General features: G+C 43.5%; 2 protein-coding genes across 13 annotated transcripts in view; one reads left to right on the top strand and one right to left on the bottom strand.

Annotated features, from left to right (window-relative positions):
* LOC101674085 (S100P binding protein) overlaps window positions 1–14,863 on the bottom strand; it is a 55,265-nt gene extending 40,402 nt beyond the window's left edge. For 2 of the 11 annotated variants that reach the window (XM_045064142.1, XM_045064143.1), the window contains exon 1: window positions 72–222. The gene's annotated coding sequence lies outside the window, so the exon portion shown is untranslated. Of the gene's footprint in view, window positions 1–71; window positions 223–277; window positions 384–14,729 lie in introns of those variants that run through there. The other 9 variants (XM_013046375.2, XM_045064141.1, XM_004740887.3 and 6 more) reach the window with 8 other exon arrangements.
* The window catches only part of YARS1 (tyrosyl-tRNA synthetase 1), a 38,010-nt gene continuing 16,030 nt past the window's right edge, over window positions 330–22,309 (top strand). Inside the window, exons 1-5 of one of the 2 annotated variants that reach the window (XM_045064138.1) lie at window positions 330–576; window positions 3,525–3,671; window positions 3,814–3,989; window positions 12,006–12,135; window positions 16,058–16,138. In XM_045064138.1, the coding sequence (XP_044920073.1) occupies window positions 412–576; window positions 3,525–3,671; window positions 3,814–3,989; window positions 12,006–12,135; window positions 16,058–16,138 (699 nt within the window). In that variant the 5' untranslated portion in view covers window positions 330–411. Of the gene's footprint in view, window positions 577–3,464; window positions 3,672–3,813; window positions 3,990–12,005; window positions 12,136–16,057; window positions 16,139–22,309 lie in introns of both variants that reach the window. The other variant, XM_045064139.1, reaches the window with a different exon arrangement.

Raw genomic sequence — 22,309 nt, 5'->3', positions numbered from 1 at the left:
GAGAAGCAACAGGCACCCCCATCCCCCTCCCAGCCGGGAACGCAGACCCCCTCATCCCTCCCGCTCTTCACCTCCGGAAGCGGGGCCGAAGCCTGAGCGAACGACTGCGTCTCACTCCGCCCCCTGCGCCATTTTATCGCCCCCTCCCCGACCTCCCCCACCCGAGGCTGCCGGGCCAGCGCAAGGGGGAGGGCAAATGGGCAGTGATTGGCAGGAAACCGCCCCGCCCCTCAGGGGGTTGTGCCCCGCGCAGGCGCCGCAACTCCGCCCTCCGTACCTCCTGGCTGGCCTGCTGGCTCCGCCCCTTTCTCCTCTCATCGACCCGCTCGACTCTCAGTTGGTCCTGGCTCCTTCCTGTCCGCTCTTAGGCTGAGGGTTCAGGCCGAGGAAGCCGAGCGACGAGCTCAGCTGATGCAACCTAACTGGGCCCGCGTGACAGTTCCCGGCACGCGGCGGCGGCGGCGACCGAGGAAGCGGCGCGGTGCTGGGCTGAGCGCGGGAGATAGGGGCGACGGAGCCATGGGGGACGCTCCGAGCCCTGAAGAGAAGCTGCACCTTATCACCCGGAACCTGCAGGTCGGGCCTCAGGGTTGGAAATGCGCTCTTGGGGACTGGGGGCTCGAGGTCCAGTGACCCTGAGCCTCACTACTGGATCCTAAGTGTGTGAGGTCGGGGACTCCGCACCGAGGCAGCTCAGAGAGACTACAGCCCTCGCTGCTGGTTGGTCGATCGGCCAGTCACTCAGACAAGCAGCAGTTATCTGGGTCGCACAGAAATGACAGTGGGCTCACCTCCTGTGTGCAGTTCCTTGTGTTGAGTCCAGTTTTGAATCCAGGACTCCCACCCCACCCACCCTATTATGTGCCAAGCGCGGTGCTAGGCACTGGGGATACGTCAGAGCCCTACCCTCCCGGGGCTTGTCTGGAGAATCAGACGTTCAGGATGACCCATAATTCAAAAACTTAGTTACAGTTTGAAACAAGTGCTGTAAAGTACTATCTTTGGAGCTTTGGAAGGGAATTAGGGAAGAGGGCTGGGGGAGTGTCAGGGAATGCTGAGGATGTGAACTCTAAACTGCGCCTTGATGATGCAAATCACTTGGCTCCACATCTGTGCCAGCTGTTTCCAGGAACTGCAGGAGTAGAAGTTAACCAGAAGAAGAATGGATTGGGGGCGTTTTAGATAGAAGGAAGCCAGGGCAATACGCAGAGGGGAGAAAGAACACTGGTTCAGAGGGAAGGCAGATTTGGCTGGAGTAGAGTGAGCAAAGTGGAGATCACTTAATAAATAAATATTACCCATTTCCTTGCCTCCTTCAGGCCTCTGACTATTGTCACATTATGGGGAAAGCCTTTCCTGACCACTTGATTTAAATAACAAACCCCCTGCTACCAGAATTGTCTCACCCCTTGTTCTAGTCTTTTTCATTGTTGTTTCTCCATAGAACTTATCATTATCTAACATACTATATGTATTTTACTTGTTTGTTGAGAAGGGTTAGGTAAGGACCAGGTCAGAGGGCCTTGCAGGCTATGTTTAAAAGTGAAGTTTATTCTAAGAGCAGTGATACATTGGTTGGGCCACAGCTGGGGGGGGGGTTGTTTTGTTTTGTTTTGTTTTTTTGAGATACAATTCACATGCCAAAAAAATCCATCCTTTTAAAGTGTACATTTTGGTGGGTTTTAGTATAGCCCCAAGATTGTATAATTAGTATCACTTTCTGATTCCACATTTTCATCACCAAAATAAAACCTGTAACCATTGGCAGTCACTTCTCATTTCCCCACTCCTGGCAGCCCTGGGGAAACACTGATCTACTTGCTGTCTTTAATTTGCGTATTCTGGGCATTTCTTATAAGCGGAAGCATGTAATACGTGGCTTTTTATGTCTCGTTTCTTTCATTTAGCATGTTTTTAGGGTTTATCCATGTCGTCACACCCATCAGAACTTTATTCCTTATTATGGCTGAAAAATATTCATGATTATACGGATATATCACATTTTGTTTCTCTTTTCATCAGTTGGTGGACATTTGGGTTCTTTCCACTCATAACTTGATCTTAACCAGTAATTTTTGCATGGTTCCTCTTAGATTCTTTGTCCTGTCTCTTTCCACAAAATAATGCTGTTTGGGGACAAAGGATACACAAAGCTAATGGCACTGACTCACTTAGGTTTTAAAGGATAAGTGATAAGGACCTTTCCTTGGGTGGCAAGAGCTCTCCTAAGTTCCAAATAGTCAGGGGCTAGAAGGGTACCGGATCCAGCTGCCAGCTCCCTTGAAACATAGGATTTTAATAAGTCTGCTAATAGGTGATTCAAACCAGCAAAACAGTTTTTGTCTTTCATGGCTTCTGACTGCCTTCCCAAACCATTACTTGAAAGAATCACTAAAATCTCTTTTGTTATCAGCATACTGATCTATTAGGATTTTTCTAATATTGTCTTAAGGCAAAATAAACCATTAAAGTATTAAATAGGTGAATGAGTCAATCAAGTTTTGTGTTTTAGAGATCTCTCTGGCTGCCTTCTGGAACATGGACTGGAGGGAACAAGAATAGATACAGGAGTCCTGCTAGAAGGCTATTACAGTAGTCCTGGTGTGATCTGATGGTGGCCTAGGCTAGTGTGGTGGTATGGAGGCAGAGAGAAGGAGGAGGATTTAGGAGCTTTGGGGTAACTTAGGCAACTTGGTGAATGATAGTATCATTTACTGCACTGGAGTGAAACTATGAGTGAAAAAGATGGGTGGGGAGCAAGGTGGGAAGGTGAGAGCACAAGGTTAATTTTGGACATGTTGAGTCTGAGTTTATTGGGTTGATAACAAGTACACTGTTCCATATATGGGTGTGAGCAGTAGATTTGGTAGTTAATTAGCTTATAAATAGTAAGTGAAGCATCTTAAAAGGAATACTTAGGGAACATGTAGAGTAAGAAAAGAAGAGATAGGGCTGCAAAGATTGCTAATATTTAATGATTAGCAAGAAGAACAGCTGTAGAGAAATCTGAGCCAGCAGCCAGAGAAGTAGGAGGAAAACTAAGAAAATAGAAAAGTGAAGGACCAAAAGAAGAGAGTGTTTCAGGAATAGAGTGAGGACTAAAAAATTTTCATTGAATTTAGTAACAATGGGAGTCATCCATGATCTTAGCTAGAGCATTTTCAGTGGTGTGATGCTTCATGGAATTCAGCTGGAATGGGAGGTGAGAAATAAAGACCAGAAGAGACAAATGTTTCAAGAAGTTGGCTCTGAAAGGAAGGAACGTGAGTTAGAGTAGATGGAGGAGAAGGTGCGAGTAGGGACATGTCCCATTCCCTAACAGCAGTGGCATTTCACTGGAGTGGTGCTAGCAACGGCACCAGCTTAGGTTGGCTCTCATTCAGCACTGAGAGCACGGCTGGACCTCCCTGCAGGCTCTGGGCCTAGACCCCCAGTGACGTGTGCTTTTGTTTTCCTTGTCACAGGGTAAAGGATGAGCAAGGTGGGGCACCAGCATTAAACCAGCTCTTCTGCTTCCACAACAGGAGGTTCTGGGGGAAGAGAAGCTGAAGGAGATACTCAAGGAGCGGGAACTTAAAGTTTACTGGGGAACAGCAACCACAGGCAAGCCACATGTGGCTTACTTCGTGCCTATGTCTAAGATTGCAGACTTCCTAAAAGCAGGATGCGAGGTAAGAAGTAATATTTTGTAAACCAATCAGTTCCTTGGGGAATGGCCCAAAAAGAGGTTTAATAAGGGCAGGGCAGAGAGGGGGATTTGGAGGTACTTGGACAAAATTGACATTGTGGTGGCCCCTTATCTCTTATGTCCAGGTAACGATTCTGTTTGCGGACCTTCACGCATACCTGGATAACATGAAAGCTCCATGGGAACTTCTAGAACTCCGAACCAGCTACTATGAGAATGTGATCAAGGCAATGCTAGAGAGCATTGGTGTACCCTTAGAAAAGCTCAAGTTCGTCAAAGGCACTGATTACCAGCTCAGCAAGTAAGTTCTAGATCATCCACCCTCCTTGTGGCTCTCATGCTTCTAGCTAATTAGAAGGTCTGTGGAGTGTAGGCACTCTTTAAGTTTGGATTAGAAGCCATTAAATAATTTTTACTCTTTGTCCTTTCAAGTCATCCATCAAAAATGTACTTAATGCCTGTGTGCTGTCCACTTTGCTGGAGGTGTGACTGTAACCAAAACAGAGTCCTTGGCCTTGCAGAGCTCAAAGCGTACGGGAGAGTGATAATCAGCAATTCAGGCTCCCTTTTTCCTTCTGGCCTCAGCAAATCATGATTAGAGAAAGGTGAAAGAAAAATATTTCACTTGTTTCTCACCTCCCCAACAATTTTTTTTAAAGATTTTCTTTCTTGATGGCCTGGGTGGCTCAGCGGGTTAAGCCTCTGCCTTCGGCTCAGGTCATGATCTCAGGATCCTGGGATCGAGCTCTGCATCAGGCTGTCTGCTCAGCAGGAAACCTGCTTCTCCCCACCTCTCTCTCTGCCTGCCTTTCTGTGTACTTGTGATCACTATCTATCAAATTAATAAATAAAATCTTTTTTTAAAAAAAAAGTTTTCTTTTTTTTTAAGGATTTTTTAAATTATTTGACACAGAGAGAGAGATATCACAAGTAGGCAGAGAGAGACAGGGAAAGCAGGCTCTCTGCTGAGGAGAGAGCCCAATGAGAGGCTCGATCCCAGGACCCCAAGATCATAACCTGAGCCGAAGGCAGAGGCTTAACCCATTGAGCCACCCAGGCACCCCATATTTTATTTTTTTGACAGGGAGCAGCAGGTAGGGGAAGAGGGAGAAGCAGGTCCCCCACTGAGCAAGGAGCCCAGTGTGGGGCTCAGTCCCAGGACCCTGAGATCATGAACTGAGCTAAAGGCAGACACCCAACTGACTGAGCCACCCAGGCATCCCCTCCCCAACAATTTTTATTGCTTCATATCTTTATCAACTTTAAACATATTTGTAATATTAGCATAGGTATGATTTTGTGTTCTAATTTTTTTTTTTAAAGATTTTATTTATTTGGGGTGCCTGGGTGACTCAGTGAGTTAAAGCCTCTGCCTTCGGCTCAGGTCATGATCTCAGGGTCCTGGGATCAAGCCCCATGTCAGGCTCTCTGCTCAGCAGGGAGCCTGCTTCCCCCTCTCTCTGCCTGCCTCTCTGCCTACTTATGATCTGTCAAATAAATAAATAGAATCTTTAAAAAAAAAAAAAAGATTTTATTTATTTATTTGACCGAGAGAGGAGGGAACGCAAGCAGGGGGATTGGGAGAGGGAGAAGCAGGCTTCCTGCTGAGCAGGGAGCCCAATGTAGATCTCATTCCCAGGATCCAAGGACCACAACCTGAGCCGAAGGCAGATGCCCAATGACTGAGCAACCCAGGTGGCTCTAATTTTCTTCTTTTAAACTTCCGTTATTTCCTAAGTAATTCCTCCATGCTGCCTCATGATTTTTAAAACCTCAATTAAGCCGAGTATCATTCTACTGGTCATTTTTGTATTTAAACCCTTAGAACAACTTTTTAAGGTAAGCTTTGGTGTGTCCTGTTTCACAGATAAGGAAACAGATTCCTTTCTCAAGTTCACACTTGCTATAAGTACAAGAGCCAGGATGTAAACCCAGATTTCTTGCTTACAAGTTCATTTTTCTTTTTACTTCATTGATCATAATTTTCTCTTTTTTTTAAGATTTTATTTATTTATTTGAGAGAGAGAACACACACACACACACACACACACACACGTGAGTTGGGGGAGGGACAGAGGGAGAGGGAGGGACTAGGAGACTCCACGTTTAGAGTAGAGCTCAACTCAGAATCTATCCCACAACCCCCAAGATCATGACCTGAGCCAATACCTAGAGGTGGACAATTAACTGACTGGGCCACCCAAGCGTCCCAGTTGTAATTTTCTTTAGCATTCCTCACTGTTGAACATTTAAGAGTTTTGGTTTTTTTTTTAAAGATTTTATTTATTTATTTGACAGAGATCACAAGTAGGTAGAGAGACAGGCAGGGGGGGAAGCGGGCTCCCTGCCAAGCAGAGAGCCCAATGTGGGGCTCTCTGGGATCATGACCTGAGCCGAAAGCAGAGGCTTTAACCCACTGAACCACCCAGATGCCCCACATTTAAGAGTTTTAAATAAAGCACATAACTTTCTTATGTAAACTAAACAGACATTTGAATCCTCAGCCTCAGTAGAGTGCCTACCATTTCATTTATTTTTACATTCTACAGATATTTACAGAGCACTTATTAGATGATAACCACTGTTGTAGGTCCTGAGTTTACAAAAATACCCATCCTCGTGGGGCTTACATTTCAGCAAGGAAATATAGTCAAAGGAAACAAATGAAAAAGTAATGTGTATGAACTGTGTCAGATGGTGATAGGGGCTACAAAGCAGGCAGGCAGGAGCGAAAGTTCTTGGGGAGCGGGGGTTTCTATTTAATAGGGTGGCTAGAAAAGACCTCTGATAAGAAGACGTTAGACTGAGACCTGAAGAAGGTGAGGGAGTGAGTCATGCAAACACTTTCTGAATTCTTCTTTTTTTTTTTTTTTTAATTTTATTTATTTATTTGACAGACAGAGATCACAAGTAGGCAGAGAGGTAGACAGAGAGGGGAGGGAGAAGCAGGCTCCCTCCTGAGCAGAGAGCCTGATGTGGGGCTTGATCCCAGGACCCCCGGATCATGACCTGAGCCAATGGCAGAGACTTTAACCCATTGAGCCACCCAGGCACCCCGTCAGTCCATATATATTCTTACCATATGTCAGACTCTGTTCTAGGTACCAGGATTATAACAGTGAATGACTCAGTGAAAGTTTTTATTCTCCCAAAACTGAACAGAATTTGCGGTTTGGGAAGATAAGATACATAAATAAAGCTGCCTTGCTTCAAAGTCACTTGATCTTTTTATATGTACAAAAGTGACTTGAAAGGAAGATGGCTTTGTATGTATATGTTTTGATGCACTTCCTCTGTTCCAGACAACACAGTGATAGATAAAAACATAAAAAACTGGACGACATAGCCAGATTTAAAGACAAGGTAAACATTTCTGTGGTAAGAAAAGAGAATTGAAATGCAAATGGGTGAGTTGGACTGAAGTTACAGGTTTGCTGGGCTCCAGTCAGAATGCAGACAGTGGGGACAAACCAGGGTTACTGCTTAACCCCAGAGTGTAAAGTAGGGCTTTTACCCCTTAACCATTCCCATCACTACCCCTCAAGGAAAGTAGAGCCAGGGAGTAGGGGCGTTATTAGTTATCTGCCTGGGTCATTAGGGGCTTTTGTCAAGCTTCAGGCCTATGGAGACTCAACTGTATGCATACCAAGAATTAAACCAAGTTGCCCACCATTTATGAGTGTTACAGACATGATATTCTCTAAAAGACATAAGCTCTAACATTCCAAGTAATGGCGTCCATTTTTAAAAAGGAAATGATAAAACAGAGAGAGGCAGAAATGAAACATAAATCTATAGAAATAAGAATCGTTTAGAAACCTTGGAAACGTAAAAATCAGTCATGAAACCCAAACCAAACCAAACCAAACCAAACAACCCCACAGGGGCACCTTGCTAGCTTGGTTGGAAGAGCTCACGACTCTTGATTTCAGGATTGTGAGTTTGAGCCGCATGTTGAGTGTAGAGATTATAAATAAATAAACTTTAAAACGAAAAAGAAAGAACTCCACAAACTAGGCTTCGGTGGAAGGCATCGACTCTAGACTGAACGAAGCTGAAGGGAAAACTAGAGATTTGAGAGACAGTACTGAGATTCACGGAGAATGCAGCCCAGAGAGATGGACAGAACTGGAAGAGTGTTTGAGACATGGAGGAAGACATTTGCTTCTAGCAGTCTAGCACACTGGGTACTCTGTTCAGCCTTACTACCGCAAACAACTAACAGTACTGGGTAAAAGATTTTTTAAATGTTCCGAATGCTTTAGATCAAGTCAGCTGACAAATTAGTCAAAAATACTCAGTGGCCAGAAACCAAACAAAAGTGTGAATACAGGGGCGCCTGGGTGGCTCAGTGGTTAAGCCACTGCCTTCGGCTCAGGTCATGATCTCAGGGTCCTGGGATCAAGTCCCGCATCGGGCTCTCTGCTCAGCAGGGAGCCTGCTTCTCTCTCTCTCTCTACCTGCCTCTCGGTCTACTTGTGATCTCTCTCTGTCAAATAAATAAATAAAATCTTTAAAAAAAAAAAAGTGTGAATACACAGATACTTTATTTCAGGGGGATCTGGCTGGCTCACTCAATAGAGCATGAAACTTTGGATCTCAGGGTTGTACGTTCAAGCCCCACGTTGGGTGTAGAGGGTTACTTAAAAGTAAAATCTTTAAAAAAAAAAAAAGTCTTAAAAAAAAAAAAACAAGGTACTGTGTTTCAGCTAATCTAAGATATCATTAAAAATACTACTGATTAATATGTTAATAAAAAAAATTTTTAAGAAAATAGCTGGGGTGCTTGGGTGGCTCGGGTTAAAGCCTCTGCCTTCGGCTGGGGTCATGGTCCCAGGGTCCTGGGATCAAGCCCCGTATCCCCACATCGGGCACTCTGCTCAGCAGTGAGCCCGCTTCCTCCTCTTTCTCTGCCTGTTTCTCTTTCTGCTTGTGATCTCTGTCAAATAAATAAATAAAATCTTAAAAAAAAAAATACTGCTAATTAGTATCTAACATGCAGTGTTTAAAAGACTTATCTAGATTCTAGAGATGTTAAATTTTTTTTAAAATGCAAAAAAATGCATTTTGTAATCTACAAAATATAATTTGTAGACTACTGGCACATCAAGAGACCTTGTTGAATTATTGGGATTGAACTTTGGTTGCTGTGGCCTTACAGAGCACAATGAAAAAAAAAAAGAAAAAGCTTAGAAAATTGGAGTACTAGTTCAGGAGGTCCAATATTTGAATAGTAAGTATGCTGGAAAAGGGAACAAAGAGTCAGAGGGAAGGAAATCATCAATGAAATAATTTATAGAACAAGTAAATGAGTATGCAGAGTAGAAGGGCGCATCAGGTGCCTGTCATGCTGAATGAAAATAAACCCATGCTATAGTGTACGGTCTTAAAATTTCAGAATTCTGAGGACAGAAAAGAAGGGAGGGGATATATACTACAGACTTCCAAAGGGACAAAAGAACTCACATATAGAATTTCAGGAATCAAAATAGCTTTGCTTTTCTCAAAAGGAACACTGAAAATCAGAGGGTGATGAAGCAAAGCCTTTATAAACTTCTGGGGGAAGGGCACCTGGCTGGCTTGGTCTGCTGATCTCTGGATGGCAGGTTCGAGCCCCATGTTGGGTGTAGAGATTACTTTCATTTTGTTTTTTTAACATTTTATTTATTTATTTATTTATTTGACAGAGAGACAGTGAGAGAGGGAACACAAACAGGAAGAGTGGGAGAGGGAGAAGCAGGTTTCCCTCTGAGCAGGGACCCCGATGCAGGGCTCGATCCCAGGACCCTGGGATCACGACCTGAACCAAAGGCAGATGCTTAACGACTGAGCCACCCAGGCGTCCCGGGTATAGAGATTACCTAAAAATAAAATCTTTGAAAGAAAAAATAAAATTCTGAAGGAAAACAATTTGCAGCCTAAAAACCTATACCCACCTGAACTACCATTCAAGTGCAAGAGTAAAATACCTGAAAATTTCATCTAAAAAAAGTTATTTTCATGTTTTTATTGGTCATTTATGTACCCTCATCTGTGAAGTATCTATGCAAGTAGCCCATTTTTCTTTCTGTTGTTTTTTTATTTTTTATTTTTAAATTTTTTTTGGAGTTCCTTATGTATTCTGGAGAGCAAATCTTTTGTCATTTATATACCATGGGTATAGAGAATTAACCACTGACACAGAATAGAGAATTCAGAAATAGATCCTCATAAATATGGAAACTTAAGAGCCAGCATTGCAAATCACCAGAGAAAAAGGATAAACTTTTTAAGAAAAAGTGGTGCAGGGGCACCTGGGTGGTTCAGTTGGCTAAGCAACTGACTGCCTTTGGCTCAGGTCATGATCTCAGAGTCCTGGGATCTAGCCCCACGTCTGGCTCCCCACAGGAGGCGTGTTCTCCCTCTCCCACCCTGCTAGTGTTCCGTCTCTCAGTGTCTCTCTCTCTCTGTCATAAAAATAAATAAAATCTTTTCCAAAAAATGGTGGAAAGACAATTAGTTATACATGTGAGAAGGAAATGATCCTTCCATTTCAAGTGGATTAAAGATTTAACTGTGAAGGCTAACCTATAAAAGATTTAAAAGACCGTACATATATAAAACTATCTTATAATCTCAGGGCAAGGCAAATTCAACAAAACACACCAAAAGCACAAATCACAGGAAAAGACTGATGAATTCAAATTCAAATTAAGACCTTCAGTACATCAAAAGTAAAATAAAGTCAAAAGACAAGCCACCAGCTGGGAGAACACATTTAAAACACATGTGACTGGCAAGGATTAATATCCTAGATTCTTTGTCAAAAACTACAAAGTCAGCTGTCAAAAAAATGAGTCAATCCAGTAGAAAAAGACAAATGGGCATTTCACAGAAGAAATCAAATGACCAATAAATACATGGAAATTAATCTCCTTGGTTATTCAAAGAAATTTAGATTAAAACTTCAGTAAGAAGCCACTCGTGCATACCAAATTAGCAAAAATTAAAGTAATGACAATATTTGGTAATAAAATGGATAAAAGTCCATTTGGAAAAGAGTTCAGCATTATCCAACCAAAGCTCAAGATGCAGTTTCCCTATGATCCAGTAATTCTACTCTAGGCGTGTATAAAGGAACTTGCATTTGTATACCAGGAGACACACACTAGAGTATTTATAACACACTGTTTATAGGTACAAGGATATAAAACTGGAAAGAAACCCAAAAGTTCAGGGTAGTGGTTACTTTGGAGGAAAAGGAAGTGGTATAGGATTGTGGCAGCGGGTAGAGCACGAGCTTCAGAAGTAATTAAATCCTTTTTCTTAAACTGAGTGATGGGTACACTATTCCTCATGTAGTTTATTATTCCTTACATGTACTTCAGTTTAAAAAAAAAACATGGAAGTTAGATTAGTGAATTCTGCTTATTTACTAACTTTTTAAAGACTTTTTAAAATTCATTTGATAAACAGAGATCACAAGCAGGCAGAGAGGCACGCAAAGAGAGAGAGGAAGGGAAGCAGGCTCCCTGCCAAGCAGAGAGCCCGATGCGGGGCTCGATCCCAGAACCCTGGGATCATGACCTGAGCTGAAGGCAGAGGCCTTAACCCACTGAGCCACCCAGGCACCCCAAATTCTGCTTATTTAATAGGCATTCTAGAAGAAGATAATGGAGGGGAATGGCAAACAAGCAGTATTTCAAGTGGTAAGGGAAGAAGAAGATTAACTGAAGCTATCTATAAAAAGGAAAGACATAGGGGCGCCTGGATGGCTCAGTTGGTTGAGCATCTGCCTTGGGCTCAGGTTATGATCCTGGGGTCCTAGAATCGAGCCCTAAGTTCAGCTCTCTGCTCAACAGGGAACCTGCTTCTCCCTTTCCCCCTCTCATCCACATTTGTGCTCTCTCTCAAATCAATAAATAAACTCTTAAAAAAAAAAATAGGGGCATCTGGGTAGCTCAGTTGTTAAGTGTCTGCCTTCGGCTGAGGTTATGATCCCAGGGTTCTGGGTCCCAGGATCGAGCCCCACATCAGGCTCCGTGCTGGGCGGGAAGCCACCTCCTCCCTCTCCCACTCCCCCTGCTTGTGTACCCTCTCTCGTGCACGTGTATGTGTGTGTGTGTGTGTGTGTCTCTCTCTCTCTCTGTCAAATAAATAAAATCTTAAAAAAATAAAAATAAAGTGGTATTTTGTATAAGAGTAAGGAGCAGTCCAATTCTAGAAGCTTCCAGGCAGCAGAATTCTCTTGGAATGTCTTAAGATTGGGAGAGTGAAATAATGTGCTTCACAGCCTTGGCCCAGTCTCACAGGTGTCCCCACTTCCTTTCCTCTTTAGAGAGTATACACTAGATGTGTACAGGCTCTCGTCCGTGGTCACACAGCACGATGCCAAGAAAGCTGGGGCTGAGGTGGTAAAGCAGGTGGAGCACCCTTTGCTGAGTGGTCTGCTGTACCCCGGATTACAGGTACTCGGGAGGGATGGAGTTGCCCAGGGACCTTTTCTGCCCCCTTTCTAACTACTGGTCACTGAGCCCTGGTGAAACCCAGGTCCTTCATTCCCTTGCTGTGCTGTAGGCCTTCCTGTCTCCCTCCCCTGCCCTTTCTTGCAAGCCTTGGACTTCTTCAGCTGTAGGTCCTCCCCTAGCTGTCTGCCCTTGAAAACAGTGCTCTTCCCACACATCTTTTTTTAAATTTATAGATCAGTTTATTTGCAGATTTTACATTTTCTTTTTCTTTCTTTCTTTTTTTTCCTTTTTTTAAGTGAGTTCTGTGCCCAGTGTGGGGTTTGAACTCACAGCCCTGAGATTAAGAGCTGCACCTTCCACTGACTGAGCTAGCCAGGTGCCCCCAGATTTTATATATTTTCTTGTAAAGTGCATTTCAGTTAACAGATCTGTTTACACAAGGAGATATGGGAGTTCCCTCCCAGTTATTTACAGATCATACTGACAGACCACACCCTAAGTCTTATGTGCAAAGGCACTAGATGTGACTCTTGGCTGAAAATGACCTGGTGACTTTTTACATATGCGTAGTAAATGGGGTTTGTTTTTCATGTCTGCAGAATATACTATACAGGCGGAAGCCAGTCCTCCCAGAGAATGCTTTGCAGTGTCACATACCCTTTTTATGTTGATCATAATCTCTTAAGAAAATTTCAGAGTAATGTGCAAAAATGAATTTTAGGCGGGGCATCTGGGTGGCTCAGATGGTTAAGCAGCTAACTCTTTTTTTTTTTTTTTTTTAAGATTTCATTTATTTATTTGAGAGAGAGAATGAGAGAGAGAGAGAGAGAGAGAGCATGAGATGGGGGAGGGTCAGAGGGAGAAGCAGACTCCCCACCAAGCAGGTAGCCCGATGTGGGACTCAATCCTGGGACTTCAGAATCATGACCTGAGCCAAAGGTAGTCACCCAACCAACTGACCCACCCAGGTGCCCAAAGCAGCTAACTCTTTTTTTTTTTTAAAGATTTTATTTATTTATTTGACAGAGATCACAAGTAGGCAGAGAGGCAGGCAGAGAGAAAGAGGAGGAAGCAGGCTCCCTGCTGAGCAGAAAGCCAACGTGGGGCTTGATCCCAGGACCCTGGGATCATGACCTGAGCTGAAGGCAGAGACTAACCCACTGAGCCACCCAGGTGCCCCAAAATAGCTAACTCTTGATTTCCATTCAGGTCATGGTCTCAGGGTTGTGAGATCAAGCCCTTCATCAGGCTCCACACTCAGTGGGGAGTCTGCTTGAGAGTCTCTCTCTCTCCCCGCCTCTCCAAGACTCTGCCCCTCCCTGCCCATGTAGACCTGTGAGTGTGCTCTCTCCTTCTAAAATAAATCTTTGTTTTATTTTATTTTTTTTTTAAGATTGATTTTATTTGACAGAGAGTGAGAGAGCACAAGCAGGGGGAGCCTAAAGCAGAGGGAGAGGGAGAAGCAGGGAACCTACCACAGGGCTTGATTCCCAAGCCTAGGATCCCAGGACCCTAGGGTCATGACCTGAGCCGAAGGCAGACACTTAACTGACTGAGCCACCCAGATACCCTGTAAAATAAATCTTTAAAAAATGAAACAAAATAAATTTTAGGCAAGATCATGTTTTCCATTAAACAAAGTGCATCATGTTTCTTGTGTGTATATTTGTGTGAGCAAGGAGAAAAATTCAAACTTGAGTTGTTAATACTGTTAATACACCCATCTTTGCATATTTCTATAATGTTTGATACAAGAGGGGCGCCTGGGTGACTCACTTGAGTGACTCTTGATTTTGGCTCGAGTCATGATCTCAGGGTCATGGGATTGAGCCCCACGTCAGGCTCCACACTCAGCAGGCAGTCTGCTTGTCCCTCTCCCTTTGCTGCTCCTCCTGTTTGTGTGCACTCTTCCTCTCAAATAAATAAATAAAATCTTTCAAAAAATGTTTGGTATGGGATGCCTGGGTGGCTCAGTTGGTTAAGCAGCTGCCTTCAGTTCAGGTCATGATCCCAGCGTCCTGGGATCGAGTCCCACATCAGGCTCCTTGCTCCGCAGGGAGCCTGCTTCTCCCTCTGACTCTGCCTGCCACTCTGTCTGCCTGTGCTCGCTCTCACTCTCTCTCTCTGACAAATAAATAAATAAAATCTTTAAAAAAAAAAAAGTTTGGTATAAGAATATCAAGTCTTCCCTCATCACCTCCAAAAGAGGCTTCTACAGGTTAAGCCTGGAGAGACTTTCTAGATCTACACTGTCCCGTATGGTAGCCTCCCTTCTAGTCATGGTCATATGTGGCTATTAAAAATAATTAAAATTGAAGTTTGTAGGTTTCAGTCACATTGGCTATATTTCAAGTGCTCACAGGCCACATGTGGCTAACCTGTTGGGCAGCACAGAATAGAACATACTCATCATTCCCAAATATCCTAGGGACAGTGCTGTTCTAGATTATTCTTGCTTGCTCAACTGTCTCTTCCTCTCCTTCGTCTTCCTTCCATTCAATTAGACATGAAATCTTACCAGTTCTACTTTTAAATGCTCTTAAATGTGTTCTTGTTCTACATCCCCACTGACCTGGTTCAGCATCATTTCTTACCTGGACTAAGATGGGAGCCTTTTCGCTGTTTTCTGTCTCCAGTCCAGAGGGCTCCGCTCTGTGCCCTGCCCTCTTACTGGTGTGATGTTTCTACAGTGTGGGCCAGGGTGATGCTAGGCACCCTAGTATGATAGTCAGGACCTTCCATCTCTGATGCCATCACTAACCACTTCCTACATCCGTTGACGTTTGTGCTTTTGCATACTGAATCACTCATAATTTTCCTATACATTTCACACCTCTCTGCCTTCTGACATCTGTTTCCTCTGCATGGTGAAAAACATCTCTATATTCTTCAGAACCGAGGTCAGCCACAGTCTTGATTCCAGGAAGCCTTCACTGCCACCTGCCTTACCAGCTGGAGATAAGCATTTCTGTCTTTGTGTTAGTTCTGTCCCTTAAATAAACATCTCGGGTAGCCCTTCGCACACTGCACTGAAATTCTGTTTACATGTCTCTCTTTTCAGCTGGGTAATTGGCTTCTTATAAGCCAAGTCTGGGTCCGGTTCAACTCTGCTTCCTCTGCTGGCACTAGGCCTGGCAGGTAGCAAGTGACAAAATCAGTTTAGTCTTGCCTTTTGCTTCTGAGGCCTCATAGCACTTTCTTCTTATCCCTTTTTTTTTTCTTTAAGATTTTATTTATTTGACTCCCCACTGAGCAGAGATCCCAAGGCCGGGCTTGATCCCAGGACCCTGGAATCATGACCTGAGCCAAAGGCAGATGCTTAACTGACTGAGCCACTGAGGCACCCCTCTTATGCCATTATTTGACATTTGTCACAGGCTGTCTTACTCAGTGGGTACCTTTGACCCGACTATGGTGTGTCTTCTGCTTCTTCCCTCCCTTCCCCACTGGACTGTGAGCTCCCCGAAGGCGGAGGCTCTTCTTTTCTCCCCCGTGACATCCCCATGGAGTGCCACTCACCGCAGGCACTAGGAAAATGTCCATGCAGCGCTTGAGGACAAGAGGGAGGCTGGATGCTGCTTTATTTGCATCCCAGCCCTACTTTCTTTCTTTTTTTTTTTTCTAAAGATTTTATTTATTTATTTGACAGAGAGAAATTACAAGTACACTGAGAGGCAGGCAGAGAGAGAGAGAAGGAAGCAGGCTCCCTGCTGAGCAGAGAGCCCGATGCAGGACTCGATCCCAGGACCCTGAGATCATGACCTGAGCCGAAGGCAGCGGCTTAACCCACTGAGCCACCCAGGCGCCCCCCAGCCCTACTTTCTGGAAAAATCTGGTGATTTTCAAAAGTTTCTGATTTCTCAGATCCAGATAGAAGAAATACAGTAGGAATTTATGCTCATGTGTTGTTTTTTTCCCACAGGCCTTGGATGAAGAGTATTTGAAAGTAGATGCCCAGTTTGGAGGTGTTGATCAAAGGAAGATTTTCACCTTTGCGGAGAAGGTCGGTGTTCTCTTCCCTGCCTTTTTTTCTTTTGTGCCTTAGGTATGCAGTTAAGGTTTACTGAATATGCCAGTCCCACCACTCGTAACTCTGTTGTGTGGCGGGTGTTGTTCTCCCTGTTTTGCAGATGAGAAAACGGAGTGTAGAGAAAGTTGTCCATTATCACACAGTTAGTGACTGAGCAGAAATTGGCACTCAGACCTGTTTGACCCAAAAGCCCGTGCTCTTGGGTGCCTGGGTGGCTCAGTGGTTAAGCCGCTGCCTTCGGCTCAGGTCATGATCTCAGGGTCCTGGGATCGAGTCCCGCATCGGGCTCTCTGCTCAGCAGGGAGCCTGCTTCCTCCTCTCTCTCTCTCTGCCTGCCTCTCTACCTACTTGTGATTTCTCTCTGTCAAATAAATAAATAAAGTCTTTAAAAAAAAAAAAAAAGTTTAAAAAAAAAAAAAAGCCCGTGCTCTTGTTGCCACCTGGAAGCTGCCCACAGACCTATTGGATTTGCTTCTTTCCTATAACACAGTTTCTAGGGAAAGGGACTATCAGTCAACTACTGGCTTTTCCCAGAGCGTTCAGTCCGTATTGCTCTGGATCTTACATAAACCAGTCATCTCTGAGATGAGGCTTAACAGGGTTTAAAGGAGGATATCAGAGTAAACCTTTAGTAGTTCTTTTTGGGGGAAAGAACTGGAGTAGATTGGAAAGGGTTGAGAAATGGTTGTTATTTTTGAAAGCTTCTCAAAACCTCATCTTGGCAAGGGTGTGGAGAAAACACTGTTAGTGGGAATGTAAATTTCCAGGAGGGTAGTTTGCCCTAATAATGACACAAGCTGGTGCTAAGGAAATAATTTTAAAAGTGCAACTTCAGTTATATATGAAAGTATTTATCACATTATCAATTCAAAGGTAATATCTAGACATAGGGACACCTCACTGGTTCAGTTGGTAGAGCATGCGACTCTTGATCTCAGGGTTGTGAGTTCAAGCCCCACATTGGGTGTAGAGATTACTTAAAAATAAAATCTCTAAAAAATATATATATATATAGGGATGCCTGGGTGGCTCAGTTGGTTAAGCAGCTGCCTTCGGCTCAGGTCATGATCACAGCGTCCTGGGATCGAGCCCCACATCGGGCTCCTTGTTTGGCGGGAAGTGTGCTTCTCCCTCTGCATCTGCCTGCCACTCCGTCTGCCTGTGCTCACTTACTCTCTCTCTCTCTCCCTCTGACAAATAAATAAATAAAATATTTAAAATATATATATACGTGTGTATGTGTATATATATATATGTATGTATATACACACATATAAAAATAGGGGCACCTGGGTGGCTCAGTGGGTTAAGCTCGGGTCATGATCTCAGGGTCCTGGGATCGAGCCTCGAGTTCGGGCTCTCTGCTCAGCGGGGAGGCTGCTTCCCTTCCCCCCACCCTCTCTCTCTCTCTCACTCTGCCTGCCTCTCTACCTACTTGTGATCTCTCTCTCTCTGTCAAATAAATAAATTAAATCCTTAAAAAAAAATCTAGAGGGGCGCCTCTGTGGCTCAGTGGGTTAAGTCTCTGCCTTCGGCTCAGGTCATGGTCTCAGGGTCCTTGGATCGAGCCCCACATCAGCTCTCTGCTCAGTAGGGAGCCTGCTTTCCCCTCTCTCTCTGCCTGCCTCTCTGCCTACTCTGTCAAATAAAAAAATAAAATTAAAAAAAAAAAATCTAGAAATAAAGTCATACCCAGTGGCAAGGGATTGTTATATGTTATGATAACTCCTCACAATGGAAGATTATATAGTATTTTTTAAATGGTTTTTGGATGTATTTTTTATTAATTTTTTAATCTTATTTCCAGTATAGTAACATACAGTGTTATATTAGTTCCAGGTATGCAGTCTGTTCATTCACCAGTTCTATATGTTAGTCGGTGCTCATCACAGCAAGTGTGCTCCTTAATCCTGACCCCCATGTCCTCTCCCCCAACCCCGCTTCCCTCTGGTCATCATCAGTTTGTTCTCTGCAGTTGAGTCCTGTTTCTTGGTTTGTCTCTCTTTCCCCTTTTTACCCCTTTGCTGGTTTATTTTGTTTCTTGAATTCCACATATGAATGAAATCATACAGTGTTTATCTTTCTTTGACTGGCTTATGGTTTTCAGGTATATTTAATGAATGAGGAATGCTTACAATGTAAATTTTTTGATTATATATTTCATATTATTCTATTTTATCTCCTCTGTTAATTTTTAGTTGAATCTACTTTTATTATTCTAACAGATATGACCTATGGCTTGTTTTTGTGTGACTCACAAGCTCTAAGAACAGTATAATTTTTTTTAATAAAGATCTATTTACTCATGAGCTAGAGAGAGAGAGGCAGACATAGAGGGAGAAGCAGTTTCCCATGGAGCAGGGTACCCCATGCGGGACTCAATCCCAGGACCATGGATCATGACCTGAGCTGAAGGCAGATGCTTAACCCACTGAGCCACCCAGGTGCCCCCCCACCTTTTTTAATAAAGATTTTATTTCTTGGGACACCTGCGTGTCATGATCCCAGGGTCCTGGGATGTCAGACCCCTTGCTCAGTGGGGAACATGCTTCTCCTCTGCTTGTGCACTCTCCCTCTCTCTCTCTGACAAATAAATAAGTAAATGAAATATTTTAAAAAAAAAAAGATTTTATTTCTTTATTTTAGAGAACGATCACACTGGTGGCAGGGAGTGGTAGGGGGTTAGAGAGCAGGACAAGCAGACTTGGCTTGGTGAGGAGTATGTAGCCCAACATAGAGCTTGATCCCACGACCCTGAGATCATGACCTGAGCAAAAACCAAATGTCGGCCGCTCAACCAGCTGAGCCACCCAGGCACCCCTGGTTTTTATATTTTTTAGGAGCTCTACAAAACATGAAGAAGAATATGCAGTAGATACCCTATGTGGGCAAAGTCTCTAAGTCTAAAATATGTATATTTGGTCCTTTACAGGAACGTTTTGCCCACCTGTGCCCTAGAGATTACAGCATGTGTCTTTGTAACGTATAACACTTTAAATCCGGTATTTTTACCACTTCTCAATGATGTAAAAACCTACAATTATCCATTTAACTCCTTCTGCTTTTTGTGCTGTTGTCATACAGTTCACTTCTACATGTATTTTAAATCCCAAAGACTTTATTATAATTCCTTTTAAAGCACTCAGTTTTTTTTGTTTTTTTGTTTTTGTTTTTTTAAAGATTTTATTTAATTTATTTGACAGACAGAGGTCACAAGTAGGCAGAGAGGCAGGCAGAGAGAGAAAGGAGGAAGCAGGCTCCTCAGCAAGCAGAGAGCCCCATGCAGGGCTTGATCCCAGGACCCTGGGATCATGACCTGAGCTGAAGGCAGAGGCTTTAACCCACTGAGCCATCCAGGCGCCCCGCACTCAGTTTTTTTTTTTAAGATTTTATTTATTTGACAGAGTTCACAAGTAAGCAGAGAGGTGGGGGGTGGGGGTGGGGGGGTGGAGAAGGCTCCCCACTGAGCAGAGAGCCCGATGCGGGTCTTGATCCCAGAACCCTGAGATCATGACCTGAGCTGAAGGCAGCGGCTTAACCCACTGAGCCACCCAGGTGCCCCTTTTCCTGGTACTCTTGATCCTTCCAGGGCTTCTGTGCCTCTGGGCTTCCATCTGGGATCATTTTCCTTCGACCTGAAGAGCTTCCCCCCATCCAATTTGGCACTGGTAGTGCATGTCGTTAGTAATGAGTTTTTCAACTTTCTTTTGAATGAAAACATCTTTCTTTTGTTTTCACTGGATATCAAATTCTAGGTTGGCAATTATTTTTCTTTTAACACTTTAAAGAGTCATCCCATTGCCTCTTGCTTCCCTAGTTTCCATTGAGAAGTCACCTATAAGTATTACTGTTTCTCCTTTATAGATAATACAGCTTTTCTCTGGCTGCTTTTAGAGTTTTCTCTGTCTCTGATTTTCAGCAATTTGACTGTGATGTTCCTGGGTATAGTTTTCTTGGTATTTATCCTACTTGGATTTTGCTGAGCTTCCTGAGTCTGTTTTCTTTAATTTTGAGAAATTGTCCCCTATTATTTCCTTAAATATTGCTCCTATCCTATTCCCTCTCTCCTGTGCTAGTACCCTAATTCCCTAATTATATGTATGGTCGACTTCTTGACCATGTCCCACACTTCTCTTATATTCTGTTCTGTTGTCCCCCCCCCCTTTTTTTTGTTCCTTCTGTACTTAGTTGGGTTATTCTCTGCTGACTTTTCTTCAAGTTCATCAAACCTGTCTTCTGTTCGGTCCATCCAATATCGTATCATGCCATTTTAGAACTTCTAGTTGGTTCTTTTTCATAGATTCCAGTTCTCTCTTGAAATCCTGTCTTTTATCCATTTTGTCCATCTTTCTCTCTGTTTCCTTTAACATACCAATCATAGTCAATTTTGACATCCTGATCTGTTTATCCCAATATCTGGATTATTCCAGGGTCTGCTTTTACTGACTGTTTTCTCTTAACTATCAGACATTTTTTTTCTTTTTGCCATTTCTAATACTTTTTATATTGTATCAGAGACATCATAGATGTGTTGTAGAGACTCTGGATTATGTTTATAGGGTGCTGTGCTTTTTGTAGGCTGTTAAATTATGCCTTATCACCTTGATCCTGTCAGCACTGGTTCTAGGCTTGGTCAGCACTGGTTCTAGGCTCGGTCAGAAAAGGTCTGTTTCAGTTTTGTCCTTCCTCCTACGATGTGGTCCTTATTCCTGGGATGTGACCTTTCTGGAGTCTCAAACTCAAATCTCAGAGTGTTGACAAAGACCTCTTTACTCTGAGTGAACCTGAACTTCATACTGTCTCCCTAGCATTGTCCATTGTCTAAAATCTCTCTGCAGGTCTCCAGCCTCCCAGCACCTGTTCCCTGCTGGGCTTCCTGGTGTCTTTCTGTATGCACACAGCTATGAGTCAGCTCATAAATCATTGGGGAATTTTGACTTAGATTTGGGTCTGGGAGCTCGCTTTACTCTAAAACCCTTACCAAATCCCAGCATCCTGGCAGTACTGAACCCCAATCTCTCTCTCCTCTGCTTCATCAGACAGCTCTTCTCTTTTTCTCAGCATCTAGTTTGGAAAAAATGCCCTCAAGGAGAAAGCCAGGGTGAGTATGGGGTCACCTTTGCTTTCCCTCCTTTAAGCTTTGTAGCCCTACTGCTATTGCTGTTGAATGCCTACGAATGGTTATTTTATATATTTCCAGCTTTTAGAGTTGTTTATGGTGACAGGGCAAATCCAATGTAATGTAAAAATCACAATGTAATACTAATAGAAAAGCAGTTGAGAAAACAGACACCTTTTTTTTTTTTTGAGAAAAAGAAAACGTGTTTATGTTATGTACACTATCAAAAGGTTGTGTATTTAACACAATGGAGTATTACTCAGCCTCCCAAAAAATGAAATGTCATCATCTGCAATGACTTGAGTGGAACTAGAGTGTATTATGGAAAGTGCAATATGTTGGTCTGGGGCGCCTGGGTGATTCAGTCGGTTAAGTGCCTTCAGCTCAGGTCATGATCCCAAGGTTCTGTGATCAAGTCCTGCATCGGGTGCCCCACTGAGGGTGGAGCCTGCTTCTCCCTCTCCCCCTGCTTCCCACTCTCCCTGCTGTGTTCTTTTACTCTGTCAAATAAATAAAGGCTTTAAAAAAGAAAAGAAGTCAGTCAGTCAGGGTAAGAAAAATACCGTATGATCTCACTCACATGGACTCTAAGAAACAAAACAAATGAGGGGAAAAGAGAGAGAGGCAAAGCGAGAAACAGACTCTCTAACTGTAGAGAACAAACTGATGGTTACCACAGGGGAGGTGGGTGGGGGACAGGAGAAATAGAGGGTGGGGCTTAAGGTGTGTACTTGTTGTGACGAGCACCAGCAGACGAATGGAAGTGTAGAATTTGTAGAATCACTAAATTCGACACCCGAAACTAATATTACGGTGTGTGTTAACTAAGTTTAAGTAAAACCCTTAAATTTTTTTTAATTTTTTAAAGATTTATTTATTTATTTATTTGACAGAGATCACAAGTAGGCAGAGAGAGGGGGGAAGCAGGCTCCCTGCTGAGCAGAGAGCCCAATGTGGGGCTCAATCCCAGGACCCTGGGATCATGACCTGAGCCAAAGGCAGAGACTTAACCCACTGAGCCACCC

The sequence above is a fragment of the Mustela putorius genome, unplaced genomic scaffold (assembly GCF_011764305.1).
Source record: "Mustela putorius furo isolate JIRA1106 unplaced genomic scaffold, ASM1176430v1.1 tig00003853_pilon_pilon_pilon, whole genome shotgun sequence".
Classification (NCBI taxonomy): Eukaryota; Metazoa; Chordata; class Mammalia; order Carnivora; family Mustelidae; genus Mustela; species Mustela putorius.
Note: the sequence above shows the minus strand (reverse complement) of the source record. Positions and strands in the feature narration are given on the sequence as shown.